The sequence below is a fragment of the Gekko japonicus genome, unplaced genomic scaffold (assembly GCF_001447785.1).
Source record: "Gekko japonicus isolate JY-2015 unplaced genomic scaffold, Gekko_japonicus_V1.1 scaffold2858, whole genome shotgun sequence".
NCBI classification, from domain to species: Eukaryota; Metazoa; Chordata; class Lepidosauria; order Squamata; family Gekkonidae; genus Gekko; species Gekko japonicus.
The window spans coordinates 39432-58164 of record NW_015174921.1 but is presented as its reverse complement, the minus strand read 5'-3'; the positions used below and the strand labels follow the sequence as shown (position 1 = coordinate 58164).

The 18733-nt window shown below is 49.1% G+C and overlaps 1 protein-coding gene across 1 annotated transcript in view; it reads left to right on the top strand.

Annotated features, from left to right (window-relative positions):
• SF3A2 (splicing factor 3a subunit 2) overlaps positions 1 to 18733 on the top strand; it is a 28994-nt gene that overhangs the window by 1732 nt on the left and 8529 nt on the right. Inside the window, 5 exon segments of the mRNA XM_015425066.1 lie at positions 5876 to 6042; positions 9034 to 9105; positions 9200 to 9246; positions 16656 to 16765; positions 17833 to 17882. Coding sequence (XP_015280552.1) covers positions 5917 to 6042; positions 9034 to 9105; positions 9200 to 9246; positions 16656 to 16765; positions 17833 to 17882 — 405 coding nt within the window. The 5' untranslated portion in view covers positions 5876 to 5916.

Here is an 18733-nt window from a genome sequence, read left to right as displayed (position 1 = left end):
GTGTGATTTGGTCTGAGAAGGTTTTGAAAAAGTCCAATGGTGGAAATCTGCCTTAGCAGCTGAGTTCCTTTGAAAGTTGTCCCTCGAATTAGTTGCAGACAACAAGGGAATTATCCCTCAGTTCCTGGCCCCATCCTTCCCACCCACCCCATATGTGGAGCATTTCCTGTGCCTTAGATAGATGGCAACCCCCAGGAATCTTTCCCTCTCAGTCCATGACAATTCAGACCCGATCAGCATGTATTTAAAGTGAGGGTTTTTTTCCACATAGGAGCAAACAAAAAAAAAAAAACCCCAAACCATCCCAACTTTGAATATATGCTGTTAGGATCTAAACTGCTGGAGTCTGAAATGGAAAAAGATCTTGGGGTGGTAGTAAAAAGTTCTGTGAAAACTGCAACTCATTGTGTGGCAGCAGTGAAGAAGACAGACTCCGTGCTGGGGATTTATAGTAAAGGGGCCGAGCCTAAAACAGCCAACATTGTAATGCTGTTGTGCAGAGCCTTATTTGGAATCCTGTGTGCAGTTCTAGTCACCGTATCTCGAAGTGGATATTGCAGAGCAGGGGAAAATACAGAATAGGGCAACCAAGACGATTAGGGCATTGGAACACCTTTCCTACGAGGAAAGGCTAAAGAATCCCTTTTTGTTGTTGTTGTTCAGTCGCACAGTCGAGTTCGACTCTTCGCGACCCCATGGATCATCTCCCGCCAGGCCCTCCTACCGTCCTCTGAAGTTGGCTCAATTTCATGTTCGTTGCATCTATGACACTGTCTAACCATCTCATCCTTTGCCGTCCCCGTCTTCTTTGACCTTCAATCTTTCCCAGCATCAGGGTCTTCTCCAGTGAGTGCTCCCTTCTCATTTGGTGGCCAAAGTATTTGAGCTTCAGTTTCATTATCTGGCCTTCCAGGGAACAGTCAGGGTTGATTTCTTTGAGGATTGACTGATTTGTTCTTCTTGCAGTCCAAGGGACTCTCAAGAGTCTCCTCCAGCACCATAGTTCAAAAGAATCTATTCTTCGGCGCTCGGCCTTCCTTATAGTCCAACTCTCACAGCCATACATGACTACTGGGAATACCATTGCTTTGACCATGCGGACTTTTGTTGGCAGGGTGATGTCTCTACTTTTTATCATGCTGTTTAGGTTCGCCATCGCTTTCCTCCCAAGGAGCAGGCGTCTTTTAATTTCATGACTGCTGTCACAGTCTGCGGTGATCTGGGATCCCAGGAACGTGAAGTCTGTCACCACTTCCACGACTTCCCCTTCTATTTGCCAAGGAGTGATGGGGCCGGATGCCATGATCTTAGTTTTTTTGATGTTGAGCTTCAAGCCCACTTTTGCGCTCTCCTCTTTTACCCTGAGCAAGAGGCTCTTTAGGTCCTCTTCACTTTCTGCCATTAGAGTGGTATCGTCTGCATATCTGAGGTTGTTGATCTTTTCCCCAGCAATCTTAATTCCCGCTTGTGATTCATCCAGGCCAGCATTTCGCATGATGTACTCTGCATATATATTAAATAAGCAAGGTGACAGTATACATCCTTGTCGTACTCCTTTTCCTATGCTGAACCAATCAGTTGTTCCGTATCCGGTTCTAACTGTCGCTTCTTGGCCCTTATACAGGTTTCTCAAGAGACATGTGAGGTGGTCTGGTACTCCCATCTCTTTAAGGACCTGCCATAGTTTGTTGTGATCCACACAGTCAAAAGCTTTAGCATAGTCAATGAAGCAGAAGTAGATATTTTTCTGGTACTCTCTTGCTTTCTCCATAATCCAGCGAATGTTGGCAATTTGATCTCTAGTTCCTCTACCTCTTCGAAACCCAGCTTGTACTTCTGGTAGTTCTCTATCCACGTACTGTTGAAGCCTAGCTTGTAGGATCTTGAGCATGACCTTGCTAGCGTGTGATATGAGTGCAATTGTGCGATAGTTTGAACATTCCTTGGCATTGCCCTTCTTTGGGATTGGAATGTATACTGATCTTTTCCAATCCTGTGGCCACTGTTGCGTTTTCCAAATTTGCTGGCAAATGGAGTGCAGAACTTTAACAGCATCATCTTCTAAGACTTTGAATAGCTCAGCTGGAATACCATCACCTCCACTAGCTTTGTTGTTAGTAATGCTTTCTAAGGCCCATTTAACTTCACATTCCAGGATGTCTGGCTCGAGGTCAGTGATTATACCGTCGTGGTTGTCAAGGACATCGAGGTCTTTCTTGTATAGTTCTTCTGTGTATTCTTGCCATCTTTTCCTAATCTCTTCTGCTTCTGTTAGGTCCCTACCGTTTTTGTCCTTTATCATGGCCAGCTTTGCATGGAACGCTCCCTTGATTTCTCCAATTTTCTTGAAGAGATCTCTAGTCCTTCCCATTCTATTGTTTTCTTCTATTACTTTGCACTGTTCATTCAGGAAGGCCTCCTTATCTCTCCTTGCTGTTCTCTGGAAATCTGCGTTCAGTTGGGTAAATCTTTCCTTTTCGCCTTTGCCTTTCGCTTTCCTTCTTTCCTCTGCTATTTGTAAAGCCTCATCAGAAAGCCACTTTGCTTTCTTACATTTCTTTTTCTTTGGGATGGTGGTGATTGCTGCCTCCTGTACGATGTCACGAACCTCTGTCCATAGTTCTTCAGGCACTCTATCTATCAAATCCAGACCCTTGAATCTATTCTTCACCTCTACTGTATATTCATCAGGGATGCGATCTAGGTCAAACCTGAATGGCCTCGTGGTTTTCCCAATTTTCTTCAGTTTAAGTCTGAATTTTGCAATGAGTAGCTCATGATCTGAACCACAGTCAGCTCCAGGTCTTGTTTTTACTGACTGGATAGAGCTTCTCCATCTTTGACTGCAAATTATATAGTCAATCTGATTTCGGTGTTGCCCATCTGGTGATGTCCATGTGTAGAGTCGCCTCTTAGGCCGCGCATGCATGGGGTGGGGAAAACTTTGCTGTATGTTTATTTTTCTGTGTGTATTCTATCAATGTTTAGGAAAATAGGATTCTACTGTGTGTGTGGCAGGCTGACATAGCGTCTTGCGGTCATCTTGCCAGAAAAATCTTTGAATGTTCCTTTTAATAAATATTAGTCTTATTTTAAGAAGAGACCTAGTGATTTCCAAGCTTACACCTATGCCTTTGGTAAGGGGCAACACTCAGGAGACACACACGAACTGGGGAGGGAGAGTGTGGGTGACATGGGTAAACACGCTTTCACAGGGCACGTACAGCCACACACCCACATCCAAATATCTCACAACAAATGGACACCTTCTGGCCTGAGGGGCTCATCTTCCGGCGTCATATCTTTTAGCCTTTTGTTACTGTCCATGGGGTTTTCTTGGCAAAGATACTGGAGTGGGTTGCCATTTCCTTCTCCAGTGGATCACACTTGGTCTGAGTTCTCTGCTGTGGCCTGTCCGTCTTGGGTGGCCCTTCACGGCATAGCCCACAGCTTCATTGAACTGCTCAAGCCCCCTCGCCACGACAAGGCAGTGATCCATGAGGGGGAAAGAATCCCTACTGTTTAGAAAAAGGGTGACAAGGGGGAATGTGTTAGAGGCTTCTCAAATTATGTGTGGAGTGGAGAAGTGGAGAGAGCTTTTTCCCCCCTTCTCCCATAGCACTAGAACTGAAGTCATCCAATTAAGTTGATGGGCAGTATTGTCAGAACAGACAATAGAGAGCATTTCTTTACTCAATGGATAAGTAACTTGTGGCATTCTCTGCCAGCAGACTTAATGATGGGCACTGGCGTACATAAGAACATAAGAGAAGATAAGAAGAGCCCTGCTGGATCAGACCAGTGGTTCATCTAGTCCAGCATCCTGTCTCACACAGTGGCCAACCAGTTCCTCTCGCCATCAGTCGTTTAAAACCCCCAACCTCCACTTGCTTGTCCCGGTGTGTGTCTCTGCTTCCAGTACTGGAACACAGCGACAAGACCGTCGGGACATCGGGACGCCTCAATCCACCAGCAGCGTGCTGGGGAAGAGGCGACCCTTAGCGTCCCGTGGCTAGGAACCCCTCGCAAGAGCTCCAGGAGGGTGCACACAATCGCACCCCCTTTACATCCGCTGGTTCACGGATCGCATCCTCAGGAGGTCCCGAGAGACGCGTCCGCCATCAGAGTGCCTAAACCGGAAGTCATCTGCATCCTGCCTCACACAGTGGCCAACCAGTTCCTCTGGATGGCCAGCAACAGGACATAGAGGCCGAGGCCTTCCCCTGATAAGAACATCAGAAAAGCCCCACTGGATCAGACCAGTGGTCCATCTAGTCCAGCATCCTGTCTCACACAGTGGCCAACCAGTTCCTCTGGACAACCAGCAACAGGGCATAGAGGCCGAGGCCTTCCCCTGAAGTTGCCTCCTGGCTCTGGGAATCACAGGATTAGTGCCTCTGAATGCGGAGGTTCCCCTCAGCCACCATGGGTAATAGCCACTGTTGGACCTACCCTCCATGAATCTATCTAATCCGTCTTTAAAGCTGTTTATTCCTGTGGCCATCACAACATCCTCTGGCAGCAAAGTCCACATTTTAATCACTCTCTGCGTAAAGTAGTATTTCCTTTTGTGTGTCCTGAACCTACTGCCCACCAGCTTCACTGAGTGCCCTCGAGTTCTAGTATTTTGGGAGAGGGGGAGAAAGTTGTTCCCCTTGTCAACTCTCTCCACCCCATGCATAAATCTATAAACCTCTATCATGTTTCCCCACCCCCTTAGTCCTTTCTTTTCTAAAATGTAGCTTTAGCAGGGGACCAAGCAAATTCATGGAGGAAATTTCAATCATGGCTACTAGCCATGGTGACTGGAGAGAACCTCGGAATACCTGGGCCGGGAGGCAGCTTGTTGGCCAGGTTTTTGGTTGGCCCCTGGGAGAAACGGGATGCTGGACTAGAGCTAGTCTGGACGAGAGTATTACGTGCAAAGCCCTGCTGGCCTTGGTCTCTCTTACCTGCCGGACCACCTCTCTCCCCCTATGCTCTGCCACGCCCACTTCACTCATCCCAGCAGGGCCTTTTGCAGGTACCCTCCTGCTAATGGGCAAAATCGGTAACCGCCCGTACTCGTGCATTCAAGTGTTGTGACAAGGGCAGGAAGGCTCCCGCTCTCCTGGCTTTCTGCAAACCACACCAAGCAGAATCATTCAGGTGGGCTTCCGCACAAGTTCAACAGAACTGTCCCGCAACGAAACCGTCAGAAAGCTGCCTTGGTAAAGGGACAGGGACCGTGACCTGCAGCACTGTAATCTGGGAGAACGGGGTTCGATTCCCTACTTTTCCACATGCAGCTGCTGGTGTGACCTTGGGTCAGTTCCAAGTTCTCTCAGAGCTGTTCTCTCGCAAGCAGTTCTCGAAAGAACTGTCTCAGCCTCACAGGGTGTCTGTTGTGGTGAGGGGAACGGAAGGAGTTTGTAAGCCGCTCTGAGTGAAGGGCGGGGTGTAAATCCAATCCCTTCTTCTTCGTCTTCATCGTCTTTGTCTCCTTCTACCTAACACTGTATTTTCCAGACTAGGTCATTTCTACACCGCTTAACGTAGCATGTTTAAAAGCTCATGCTTTGTTCCCACTTCTGTTTGAGATTTCTGTTTGTTTGTTTTTAGATCTGTTTGCTTTTAGATTTCTATTGTATCGCTTGTTGAACATCCTGTCCTGTTGATTGTACTTGATTAACACTATGTGCTCTGCCTGGAGTCTTAGCAGAAGAGGTAGACTGTAAATGACCAGAGTAAAATAAATAAATAAATAAATGAAATATAGTCTGATCTAGGAGGGTTGTTCTCATATTCTTAATTTAAAACTGGCTCTGTGTGAGCTGGGTGGCTTAAACACCTCTCTCTCTGTCTCTCTCTCTCTCTCTCTTTGTCCCCTACTCAGTCTTTTCTCCTTGGTAACACTGAAGCACAAGAGCGTCAGCTATGGATTTTCAGCACCGTCCGGGAGGTAAAACGGGAAGTGGAGGAGTCGCCTCAGCCTCGGAGAGCAACCGAGATCGCAGAGAGAGGCTAAGGCAGCTGGCCCTGGAAACGATCGATATCAACAAGGTGGGTTTCTTGTATGGTGGAAGGAAGCCAGGAAGCAATTGTCTGTAGACAGGAAGCATCAGTTGCAGCCCACTGATCCTACAGGAGGAGGAAAATCTAGTTTTGTATCCCAGCCCGTCTGGGTTTTTTTTGTGTTTTCATTTTCTGTGCATAGACCCTTCAACATCCCAGAGCTCTAAAATCAACCTGATATGTACACCAAATCATCAATGAAGTACAGCTTGTAGAAATTCAATAAAAAGTATCAGCTGTAATGACTAAGAAATACCAGAACAATAATTCCTTTAAAAAAAAACACATTTTAAAATTTTTATTCTACAAATACATAAAAACAGTATAACTTCCAAAATTTGCAGGTGTTGACAAGATTTTCAGCGGTTTCAAAGTTGTGTGATAGAAACATATGATTTTAACAACCACAGACAATTTAACTAATTTCTTCTGCCATCGCTAAAGATCTCTGACTTCGCTCGGGATTTCTTCCTGCCGAATCAAATAATCTAGAACGGGAACCCAGACGGCAAACAAAATGAGACTGACTGTTACGTGAATCTGCTTGAAAAAATAATTCCTTTTCCGTATGGGTGAGGAATTGGCAGCAGTGTTCCCTCTAAGCTGAGTTAGTGTGAGCTAGCTCACAGTTTTTTAGCCTCCAGCTCACAGATTTTTGTCTCTGCTCAGGAAGGAGGGCTCCAGAGCCAACTAATTTATGCAGCAGACAAATTGCTTGCTCACAATTTTAATGCCAGTAGCTCACAAAGTAGAATTTTTGCTCACTAGGCTCCATAGCTTAGAGGGAACATTGATTGGCAGCTAGAGGCATTTGGGCCAGATCTGAGCCATCCCTTTTGGTGGCAACCTAGGGGGGAAGGGGGTGTTGGCGTGGCAGGCTGAAGGAGCTGGCTCCCAGCTGGCAGTGGCAGCTCGAAGGCAACTTGGAAACTTGGGCTGGTTCCAAATGCAGCAGCGAGGTTGTGAGCAGGTCTTGGTGAAGTTGCCTTGCCAGAGTTGGCAGCTTGTTTCGGGACCCAACTGAGGTGCTGGTTCTCACCTGAACAGTCTGAGGTTGGGGTCCCTCAAGGTGACCAGTGTTCCCTCTAAGCTGAGTTAGTGTGAGCAGTATTCGGTGGCGGCTCCCACCTGGTGGAAGGAGCTCCCGGAGGAGATCCGGGCCCTGCGGGACCTTTCTCAGTTCCGCAGGGCCTGTAAGACGGAGCTCTTCCGCCGGGCTTTCAAGTAGGAGCCGCCGCCACTTCAATCCCACCACCGATACATTTGCAGCATCGCACCACTACCATGAATACGTGGTTCCATCTGGGTGCGAGGTGACCCTGGAAGGAGAGGGTGCTGACAGGTTGTGGGACCAATGCCATTTGAGGAAGTTCTGCCCCATCTTGCACTGACACTTTGCTGTTGTGCTGTATTGTTTTATGGTTTTAGACTGTTTTGTCTGTTTTAATTCTGGCACTTGTGGAAGTGGAATTCTGAAACCTGCCATCCATCCAGTGTTCCCTCTAAGCTGAGTTAGTGTGAGCTAGCTCACAGTCTTTTAGACTCCGGCTCACACATTTTTGTCTTGGCTCAGGAAGGAGGGCTCCAGAGCAGTGTTCCCTCTAAGCTGAGTTAGTGTGAGCCAGCTCACCGTTTTTTAGCCTCCGGCTCACAAATTTTTGTCTTGGCTCAGGAAGGAGGGCTCCATAGCAGTGTTCCCTCTAAGCTGAGTTAGTGTGAGCCAGCTCACCGTTTTTTAGACTCCGGCTCACACATTTTTGTCTTGGCTCAGGAAGGATGGCTCCAGAGCAGTGTTCCCTCTAAGCTGAGTTAGTGTGAGCTAGCTCACAGTTTTTTAGCCTCCGGCTCACACATTTTTGTCTTGGCTCAGGAAGGATGGCTCCAGAGCAGTGTTCCCTCTAAGCTGAGTTAGTGTGAGCCAGCTCACCGTTTTTTAGCCTCCGGCTCACAAATTTTTGTCTTGGCTCAGGAAGGATGGCTCCAGAGCAGTGTTCCCTCTAAGCTGAGTTAGTGTGAGCTAGCTCACAGTTTTTTAGCCTCTGGCTCACACATTTTTGTCTTCGCTCAGGAAGGATGGCTCCTGAGTAACCTAATTTATGCAGCAGCCAAACCGCTCACTCACAACTTAGATGCCAGTAGCTCACAAAGTAGAATTTTTGCTCACAAGACTCCACAGCTTAGAGGGAACATTGCTCCAGAGGAAACTAATTGATGCAGTACCCAAATTGCTCGCTCACAGCTTTAATGCCAGGAGCTCACAAAGTAGGATTTTTGCTCACGAGACTCCACAGGTTAGAGGGAGCATTGAAGGTGACCCCTGCCTGCTCTCAGACAAGCCTGCCCCTAAAATGGCAATTAGCCCCAGAGGCTGTGCTTAGGGTTCCTCCCCATCCAGGGCGAAGGAGGGGCTGCTTTCCCACCAATGACGGGGCCTTCTCTGTTGTGTGTCACCTTGTTTTCAGAAATACCTTCTCTTTCATCCTCCACCTGTCCCCCCAACCAGTGCTCCCTCTAAGCCCAATTAGTGTGAGCCAGCTCACAGTTCTTTAGCCTCCGGCTCATACGTTCTCGTCTTCGCTCAGGAAGGACGGCTCCAGAGCAAACTAATTGATGCAGCAGCCCAATCGCTCGCTCCCAGCTTGAATGCCAGGAGCTCAGAGAATTTTTGCCCACAAGACTCCACAGCTTAGAGGGAGCGTGGGCTGCAACCTAACGATTTTTCAAAGTTTTAGTTTGTTGGGGGGGGGGGTTACCCCCAGCCTTTTTGTTGACTCTTGTCTGGGTTTTTTTTTAATTAGATGTGGTTTTTAACTTTTTAGTTTTTATGCCGCTGCTGTTAGATTCTGGAAACGATTCCAATAGTACAGTTGTTAGATTCTCCTGTTTTTAAATGTGTTGATTTCTTCACCATTTTGGAAACCTGTTAAGTGCTGGGATTGGATGACACGAAATAAATATTCCTTCTGATTTCCCTTTCAGGATCCCTATTTTATGAAAAATCACTTGGGCTCTTACGAATGCAAGCTTTGCCTGACACTGCACAACAATGAGGTGAGTGTCTGCTTTTGTCCCTCTGGGCCCTTCCCAGCCCCGCCTGCTCTTTGGAGCTGCCATTAATTTTGTCCTCCCTTTTCTGTTTCTGCAGGGAAGCTACCTGGCACATACCCAGGGGAAAAAGCACCAGACCAATTTGTAAGTCTCAAGCCCGCCAGCATAGTTACCCGTCCCTGCTCATTCTGCCTCTCTCTGCTTGCAAAATGGATCACAGGGCATGGAGTCCTTTGCTTGCGAAATAACTTTTTCCCCCTTGTTCTGAGCCAGGTGGCTGTAAAGTTTTTAAAGAAAGCTGAAATAGTCGTCGGCCCAACTCCAAACATGCATATGAGGAAAGGAGCGAAGCAATAGCTTCAAGCGTTGACTTTAAAAAAACAACAACAACAACACTAAATCTTATTCACTTCAGTGCACCCAGCTGCAGTTCATTTACCTGCAGTGAACATCAGAGGGCTGAGTAACGGTAGCCCAAGGAGCAAAGCAATAGCTTCAAGTGTTGACTTTAAAAACTACAACCCTAAATCTATATAATGCACTTCAGTGCACCTAACTGCGGTTCATATACCTACAATGAACTTCAGAGGGCTGAGTAACGGTAGCACCTCTGGGAAAGCTTGCAGTAGCATTGAGTTATCTGCCCAAGGAGCAAAGCAATAGCTTCAAGTGTTGACTTTAAAAACAACAACCCTAAATCTATATAATGCACTTCAGTGCACCTAACTGCGGTTCATATACCTGCAATGAACTTCAGAGGGCTGAGTTACGGTAGCACCTCTGGGAAAGCTTGCAGTAGCATTGAGTTATCTGCCCAAGGAGCAAAGCAATAGCTTCAAGGGTTGACTTTAAAAACAACAACCCTAAATCTATATAATGCACTTCAGAGAGCCAGTTTGGTGTCGTGGTTAAGTGCGCGGACTCTAATCTGGGAGAACCGGGTTTGATTCCCCACTCCTCCACTTGCACCTGCTGATGTGGCCTTGGGTCAGTCACAAGCTCTGGCACAGCTGTCCTTGAAAAAGAGCAGTTTGTGTCAGAGTTCTCTCAGCCCCACCTACCTCACAGGGTGTCTGTTGTGGGGAGGGGGAGGGGAAGGAGTTTGTAAGCCGCTCTGAGACTCCAAGTGAAGGGCGGGGTATAAATCCAATCTCTTCTTCTCTCTCAGCCCCACCCACCTCACAGGGTGTCTGCTGTGGGGAGGGGAAGGGAAAGGAGTTTGTAAGCCGCTCTGAGACACCTTTGGGTAGTGAAGGGCGGGGTATAAATCCAATCTCTTCTCTTCTTCTTCTTCAGTGCACCTAACTGCAGTTCATATGCCTGCAATGAACTTCAGAGGGCTGAGTAATGGTAGCACCTCTGGGAAAGCTTGCAGTAGCATTGAGTTATCTGCCCAAGGAGCAAAGCAATAGCTTCAAGTGTTGACTTTTAAAAACAACAACCCTAAATCTATATAATGCACTTCAGTGCACCTAACTGCGGTTCATATACCTGCAATGAACTTCAGAGGGCTGAGTAACGGTAGCACCTCTGGGAAAGCTTGCAGTAACATTGAGTTAGCTGCTTGAGGAGCAGACTTCACCTTATGTATTTATTTATTTATTTATTACATTTATGTCCCACCCATCCCGTAAACGGGCTCAGGGCGGGTCACAGCATTTCAATATATACAATAAAATTTAAAACTAAAACATTAAAACTTCACGTATCCGAGCTAGGCCTTCTGAAGGTGCAACCCTGCGTTTCAGCAAGATCAGTAAGGTCCGTGTAAAGTAACCATCTGGTCTCCCAACCGTGGTCAGTGGGAAGGTCCCAGGTGGTCTGTGGTACAACAGCCATGCTCTGTCTGCCTCCAGCAGTGACAGGTACACTCCCTCTAGTAATGCTGACTCCACTGCGGCACATACCTCTCGCTAGACCTCTCCACGACCAAATTTGCTCAGTCCCTTTTTTTAAAAAGTCTAAATGTAGCAGACCACACCACACCACTTCCTTGAGTTTATTTTCTTTCTTTGCCTTCTCTTAAAAACATTGCTTATTTCCTTGCCTCAGTTTCCCCTCCAGGCGTCTCTTTTGCATTCATTTGCTGGTTCGCGTAAATGCCCAAAGTGGCTTACCATAGCATTACACAGGCACTAGAATCCCCCTGAAATACGCCAGAAGCCATCAGACTTCACCAATGCAACTTGTGAAACTGCAGACGTTAGAGCTTAGAGATTATGCATGGGATAGAGCAGGTAGAGAAAGAGGTACTTTTCTCCCTTTTCTCACAATACAAGAACTCGTGGGCACTCAATGAAATTGCTGAGCAGCCAGGTTAGAACGGATAGAAGGAAATCCTTCTTCACCCCAAGAGTGATGAACACTTGGAATTAACTGCCACAGGAAGTGGCGGCGGCTACAAGCATGGAGGGCTTCAAAAGGGAATTAGGTAAGCATATGGAGCAGAGGTCCATCAGTGGCTATTAGCCACAAGGTATAGATAGGGGCTCTGGGGCAAGGGATGCTCTGTATTCTTGGTGCTTGGGGGGGGGGCAACAGTGGGAGGGCTCCTAGTGTCCTGGCCCCACTGCTGGACCTCCTGATGGCACCTGGTATTTCTGGCCACTGTGTGACACAAAGTGTTGGACTGGATGGGCCCTTGGCCTGATCCAATATTGGTGTCTCTTATGTTCTTATGAGCTGCATCGGACTGCCATAGCAGTGAGGCCCCAGATGCCAAAAAACATAGAGCCCCAATTCAGTGTCATGAAGGCCAGGATACAAAACTGGCCCAGTGCCAAAACGACGATCAGGAAGATCTGATGAGGTAATCAGAGCAACCATGGGACATCTGCTTCCTGCCCTCTGGACACCACAAAACTCACATGAAGCCTGGGCAGAATAATGTGGGAAGGGGAGAGGCTGTGGCTCAGTGGCTAGGCTTGCCAAGTCCCCCCGGGGGGCGGGGAAACCCCCACCCCAGAAGCCCGTTCCCCGCCGGCGGCGGATTGGGGCCCGGGGGGAACTCCACCCCGATGTGCACGTCGCCCGGAAGTGACGCGGGCACGCTGGGGGCGGGGCCATGGTCATCCGAGGGAAAACTGGTTTTCCCTCGGATGGTGCCCCCCGCCCCCGGGCCCCCCCACGCCACTCTTGGGCGACGTGGATGTTGCGCGTGCGCTTTGCGCACGTGCGCTTCAGCCGCTAGCTGGGAGTCCCCCGCTGCGGCTCAGTTCTCACTTGGCAACCCTATCAGTGGCTGAGCCCCTGCTTGGCATGCCGGAGGTCCCAGGTTCAATCCCCGGCATCTCCAGTTGAAAAACTCATGTCGGAGGCAATGCTCCTCCTAAGCTGTGGATTCTTGTGAGCAAAAACTCTACTTTGCGAGCTACTGGCATTACAGTTGTGAGCGAGCAGTTTTGCTACTGCATACATTCGTTTGCTCTGAAGCCATCCTTCCTGAGCTGAGACAAAAATGTGTGAGCCGGGGGCTAAAAAACTGTGAGCTAGCTCACGCTAACTCAGCTGAGAGGGACCACTGGTTGGAGGTGATGTGAAAGACCTCTGTTTGAGACCCTGGAGAGCCACTGCCAGTCTGAGCCAGTTTGGGGTAGTGGTTAAGTTAGTGCGCAGACTCTAATCTGGGAGAACCGGGTCTGATTCCCCACTCCTCCACTTGCACCTGCTGGATGACCTTGGGCAAGCCATAGTTCTGTCAGAGCTGTTCTTGAAAAAGAGCAGTTTCTCTCAGAGCTCTCTCAGCCCCACCTGCCTCACAGGGTGTCTTGTTGTGGGAACGGGGAGGGGAAAGGAGATTGTCAGCCGCTCTGAGACTCCCTTGGCTAGTGAAGGGCGGGGTATAAATCCAATCTCTTTTCTCCTTCTTCTGAGTAGACAATACTGACTTTGATTCAGTGTAGAGCAGCTTCATGTGGGTTCAACGTGCCTTCTTGGTGCTTGTTCACTGCCACAGGAAGTGGTGGCGGCTACAAGCATGGACGGCTTCAAAAGGGAATTAGATAAGCACATGGAGCAGAGGTCCATCAGTGGCTATTAGCCACAAGGTATAGATAGGGACTCTGGGGCAAGGGATGCTCTGTCATCTTGGTGCTTGGGGGGGTCATCAGTGGGAGGGCTTCTAATGTCCTGGCCCCACTGTTGGACCTCCTGATGGCACCTGGTATTTCTGGCCACTGTGTGATACAGAGTGTTGGACTGGATGGGCCTTTGGCCTGATCCAACATTGGCATCTCTTATGTTCTTATGTTCTCTTGGCACCGAAACTAATAAGCTGACACCAAGAGAATCTCTGTGAAGAGGGCAGTGGGCAACTGGGGAGCTACCACCGAAAAAGCTCCGTCTCTCAAACGCTTTCTGGAAACCTTAGAAGGCAGTTAACAGTGGCTCGGAAGCTCTCCATTCCCCCACCTCCCCAGCTTTTCCAAGAAGCAGGGAATGTCTGGAAGCACATCCCGCCCCCAAATCGACAAGGAGGCCTCTCTGGCAGGACGTGACCTTGTTTCTGTCTCAGGAGTAACAGTTTCCTGGCCCCCTCGGCCATCTCCCCCGCCTGATAACAGGCCGTCTACGCAGACCGCCTCCGGTTTCGGGCGGAGGGTAGGGAGCTGGACCTCTCTGCAGACAGCGGCGCGTTTGTGCGTGGTTTTCATCTGAAGGCTATTGTTGGACGTCTGACGCTAGTTTTATACTTGGGAGGGGGGAGAATACTGCCCTCAACACCAGGTGCAAAGAAAATTCCACAGTCAGGATATGGACCGCAGCCAATGTTCCCTCTAAGCTGAGTTAGTGTGAGCCAGCTCACGGTTTTTTAGCCTCCGGTTCACACATTTTTGTCTTAGCTCAGGAAGGATGGCTCCAGAGCAAGCTAATTTAAGCAGTGACCAAATCACTCACTTGCAACTTTAATATCAGTAACTCACAAAGTGGAATTTTTGCTCACAGGAAGGAGAAGAGGAGATTGGATTTATCCCCCACCCTTCACTACCCAAAGGTGTCTCAGAGCGGCTTACAATCTCCCTTCCCCTTCCCACAACAGTCACCCTGTGGGGTAGGTGGGGCTGAGAGACCTCTGGCAGAAACTGCTCTTTTTTCAAGAACAGCTCTGATCAGAACTACGGCTTGCCCAAGGTCATCCAAAAGGTGCAAGTGGAGGAGTGGGGAATCGAACCCGGTTCTCCCAGATCAGAGTCCGCGCACTGAACCACGACACCAAACTGACTCCACAGCTTAGAGGGAGCCTTGACCGCAGCCAAACCTCTGGGTGGAGGGCTCTGAAGGAGCAGGGAGCAGGACAGCTGGCGTGACGCAAAGAGTCCCGGGTTCAGTCTGTGGCCTCTCTGGTTAAAAAGGTCAGGGGAGCGAAGGAGAAACCTTTCCTCCAGCAGAGAGCCCGCAGGCTGTACTGAACTAGGTAGGCCGGTCGTCCAGCCCTGCCAAAGGCTTTTTGGTACAGAGGGTGCACAGTTGGGTGGCAGAGTATCTGCTGTGCCGGCAAGAGGGGCCCAGGTTCCAAACCAGGCAACCTCTAGTCCAGTGGTGGTGAACCTATGGTACGGGTGCCATCGCCCCAGCCAGGCCCAGACCATCATTAAAGTGTCGAATTCTCTGCCAAATAATTATAAGTAAATGAAAGCATCTGGGATTGCTTTCCTTCCTTTGTTTGGATCATCTTAAATTAATGTAGGAGTGGTTTTTTCTAAAGTAAAACCTCAGTATTCAGGTTAAATTGCCGTATCGGCCGTTTGTGATAAATAAGTGGGTTTTGGGTCGCAGTTTGAGCACTCGGTCTCTAAAAGGTTCGCCATCACTGATCTAGTCCGAGAGCTCTGCTTGAAACTCCTGAGATTAAAAGAAATAGTCCAAATATCAGACTCTTAAAGCTTATTACATTCAGAGTTGATAGTTATACTTGTCCAATTGATGGGTAAAACTTTCGACCAATAGACCATACGCGTTTCGACCCCTTCGGGCCTTCCTCAGTGGTCAATATTTCTATTGTATAACACACATCCAGAAATGAATGCATTAAAAAAAATTTTTTTAGAGAGCCAGGTGCTGCTTTCTGAAATTGTCGAAACAAGAGGAAACGGCCAGATTATTAGATATCCAAGGCATATACTAAATATCCATAATAATAAATTTAAAAAAATACCAGGACATTTTTACTGGTGTTACCTCATACGCTTTGCAGTTGCTAAAAGTTCATATAACGGGCCCTGGATAGTGACTGCACAAATTCTCCAAGTTATTCTACACAAAAATAGAAATCGTATAATTGTTAGAGAGTCTATAAAATAGTCTCATTCTAGAACGATTTCGGCCAAAGATTACTTGAGGTAGCCAACGAACGAAGCCATAACAGGGCAGCTTCTCAGGAGAAGGGACCCCAGACCAGAGGAAGAGCACCTGCTGGATGAGCCAGAGGTTGCGTTTAGGACAGGAGCCCCCCTACCTTTTTGAGCCTTGCAGGCACCTTTGGAATCTTGGGACAGTGTGGCACAAAATGGCGGCTACGGGAGGTAGAACCAGCCCACGGTATGTCTGCCGCAGCCTACCTTCAGCCGCGCGGTGGAGAGCCTTGTGCTGCGATGGTGGCTGCGGCAAAAGCAACGTGTGTTTTTTTTTTTAATCTGCCCGGCTAATCAGCTCTCCAGTGGTCCAATCAGAAGCCTTGCTGGGCCCAAGCCCCCGCCTGGCCCAGCTCATTTTCTAAAAACTCTCAGTGGGCCCCCAGGAAAAATGTTGGTGTCGTGGTGAAGTGCGCGGACTCTAATCTGGGAGAACCGGGTTTGATTTCCCCACTTCTCCTCCACGTGCGGCTGCTGGTGTGACCTTCGATCAGTCACAAGTTCATTCCGAGCCGTACTCTCAAGGGCAGTCCTCGAAAGAGCTCTCTCTCAGCCCCACCTACCTCACAGGGTGTCTGTTGTGGGGAGGGGGAGGGAAAGGAGATTGTAAGCCGCTCTGAGACGCCTTCCGGTAGTGAAGGGCGGGGTATAAATCCAGTCTCCTCCCCCTCTTCTTCTTCATCTCCTCCCCCCCCCCACAAAGCAGCTCACAACATCATTCTCCATTTTGTCTTCGCAACAACAGCCCTGTGAGGCAGGTTGGTGGAGTGTGCGTGACGGGCCCATGGTCACCCAGCATACCTCCATGGCACCGTGAGGATTCGAACCAGGTCCAGCCCTCCCGACCACTACGCCAGGGCTGGCTCTGCTCTGCCTCCTCACCCCCATCTAGCATTTACTTATTCATCTGCTTCGTTTGCACCCACCTCTCTCTCCACAGGGACCCTAAACAGCTGACCTCCTTCTCTCCCCCATTTTATCCTCACAATAACCCTGTGAGGTAGGTTAGGCCGAGAGAGGGCATCCAGCAAGCTTCCAAGGCACAAGTGGGGATCCGAAACTGGTTCTCTCAGATCCTCCTGCCCTGCCCTGCCCTTGCTCTCTAGTAGACAGCCCTCTGCAGTGATTCAGCCTCTTCTCCCGGTGGGGGCATCCACTCACAACCCGCTTTCCCCCACCTCCTTTCTTTCCCCCCTCCCCCAGAGCTCGGAGAGCTGCCAAGGAAGCCAAAGAAGCCCCGGCCCAGCCCGCCCCCGAAAAAGTGAAAGTCGAAGTGAAGAAGTTTGTGAAAATCGGCCGGCCGGGTTACAAAGGTAGCAGGCAGCCAGGCTGCTCTTTCTTGGGTCTTTGGTTCGCACGTTTGGGCCTTCTCTGTCTAGTGGGAGCCAGCGCTTGCTTTATTTGTTTATTTAATTTGGGTTTTTTTCCCCAATAACATTTTGCTGTAGTCCATTACCATGGTTCGAGTATGTACAAGTCACTCACCTTATCAACTCACTGACAACTCACTCAAATCTCAATAGATCACTTACCTCTTTGGAAAGTCTCCTGAAGCTTGACCAGAACATATTTTGGTTTCTTAACCGCCCTTCCCCACTTGCGCGCGGGGCTCAGGGCGGTTTACAACAACATAACATCCAATACAAATGTCGAAACCAGTTAAAACGACAGAACTCCAGATTAAAACATTCGGCATAGGTATTTAAGCGCTTTAAGAAGATGGCATATTTCACGTACGGATTTTTAGCATTCAGATTTTCATAAGGGGAGGGGAGGGTGCTGGGAAGTTGTAGAGGAACCGTCGCTGGCCTCCACCGAAGGCCTGGCGGAACACCTCTGCCTTGCATGCCCTGCGGAACTTTAATAGGTCAGACAGGGCACGGATGTCGTTCGACAGAGAGTTCCGCCAGGCTGGGGCCAAGCCTGAGAAATCCCCGGCCCTGATCGAGGCCAGCCGGATATCTTTGGGGCCGGGAATCACCAGGAGATTCTTACCTGCCCTTCGAGTCATAGGACACTAGACCTCGTTATGACCCTGGCTGGGGGGTTTGGGGCACGGCAGGGAGGTAACGAAAAGCACCGTGTGAATTCTGCAATCCCTACGAATTATGCAAATGCCCATGTCCATGCATGATTTATTCTGGGTGGGGCAGTCCCTGAAACCTGGTCCCCAAGAACTGAGCATCTTATTCCTGCAGGTCCTGGCCTTGCACTTCCAGCTGCTGCTCATTGGCCACAGGGACTAGGATCTTGCTTTCTTTTTTAAGTTCAGCTTCTCAGGGAGCTGGGTTTCATGCAGAGCCCCTGGTGCATGGTGAGCGCCGGATACAGCAAGGTTGTGCCGCCCTTCACAGCAGTTCTTTCTCCCCTCTCCTTTCAGTGACCAAGCAACGGGATCCAGAAACATGCCAGCAGAGTCTTCTCTTCCAGGTATTCGATTCGCTGTGGCACTTTTCACCTGCTGCTCTCCAGTGGGTGCAGATATTTAGACAAATGCAAATGCATTCCGGCCCAGGAACTAGGGTCAGGAGGTGACCTTGACCGAAGAAGCTCATCTGGTGGGTATGTGAGACGGGGCCTTTTTGGTGGCCGCCCCACGATTATGGAGCAACCTCCCCAGGGAGGTGCGTCTGGTACCCTCGCCTTCTGTTTCGCTCTTTAGGAGGCAGCTGAAGATCATTTTCATGACAGCATTTGATTGTTTTCAGGTCTTCCAGCTACTGGCAGGTTTAATTCACTCCATTTTGAACTGGTGTTTTTTATGTGTTTTATTGCTTAACTAGTGGCTGTTCATGCGCTTTATTATTATTCGTGTCGTAAGCTGCCCTGCTCTGCGTAGCCCATCTTGTCATATATCAGAATGTAGCCATTCACTTAACACTGGAGAAGAAATGCCGTTTCTCTGCCAGGCCGTTCTTAAAGGTAAACACTCCCAGTTCGGCCGTCTGACTCCTCCTGCTTCCAAACAAAATATCAACACAAGATTCTTGCTGGTGATTGGCTTCCGGTCGGGCTAAGGTGGAGGACTGACACACTTTCGCGATTGTGCAAAGTGAGCGACGGCCGCTTTTGACAGTTTGGGCAGTTTTTAGCCCAACGCATCGCTCCCCAGTGAGGGGGGGGGTAACAAAATATCAACACAAGATTCTTGCTGGTGATTGGCTTCCGGTCGGGCTAAGGTGGAGGACTGACACACTTTCGCGATTGTGCAAAGTGAGCGACGGCCGCTTTTGACAGTTTGGGCAGTTTTTAGCCCAACGCATCGCTCCCCAGTGAGGGGG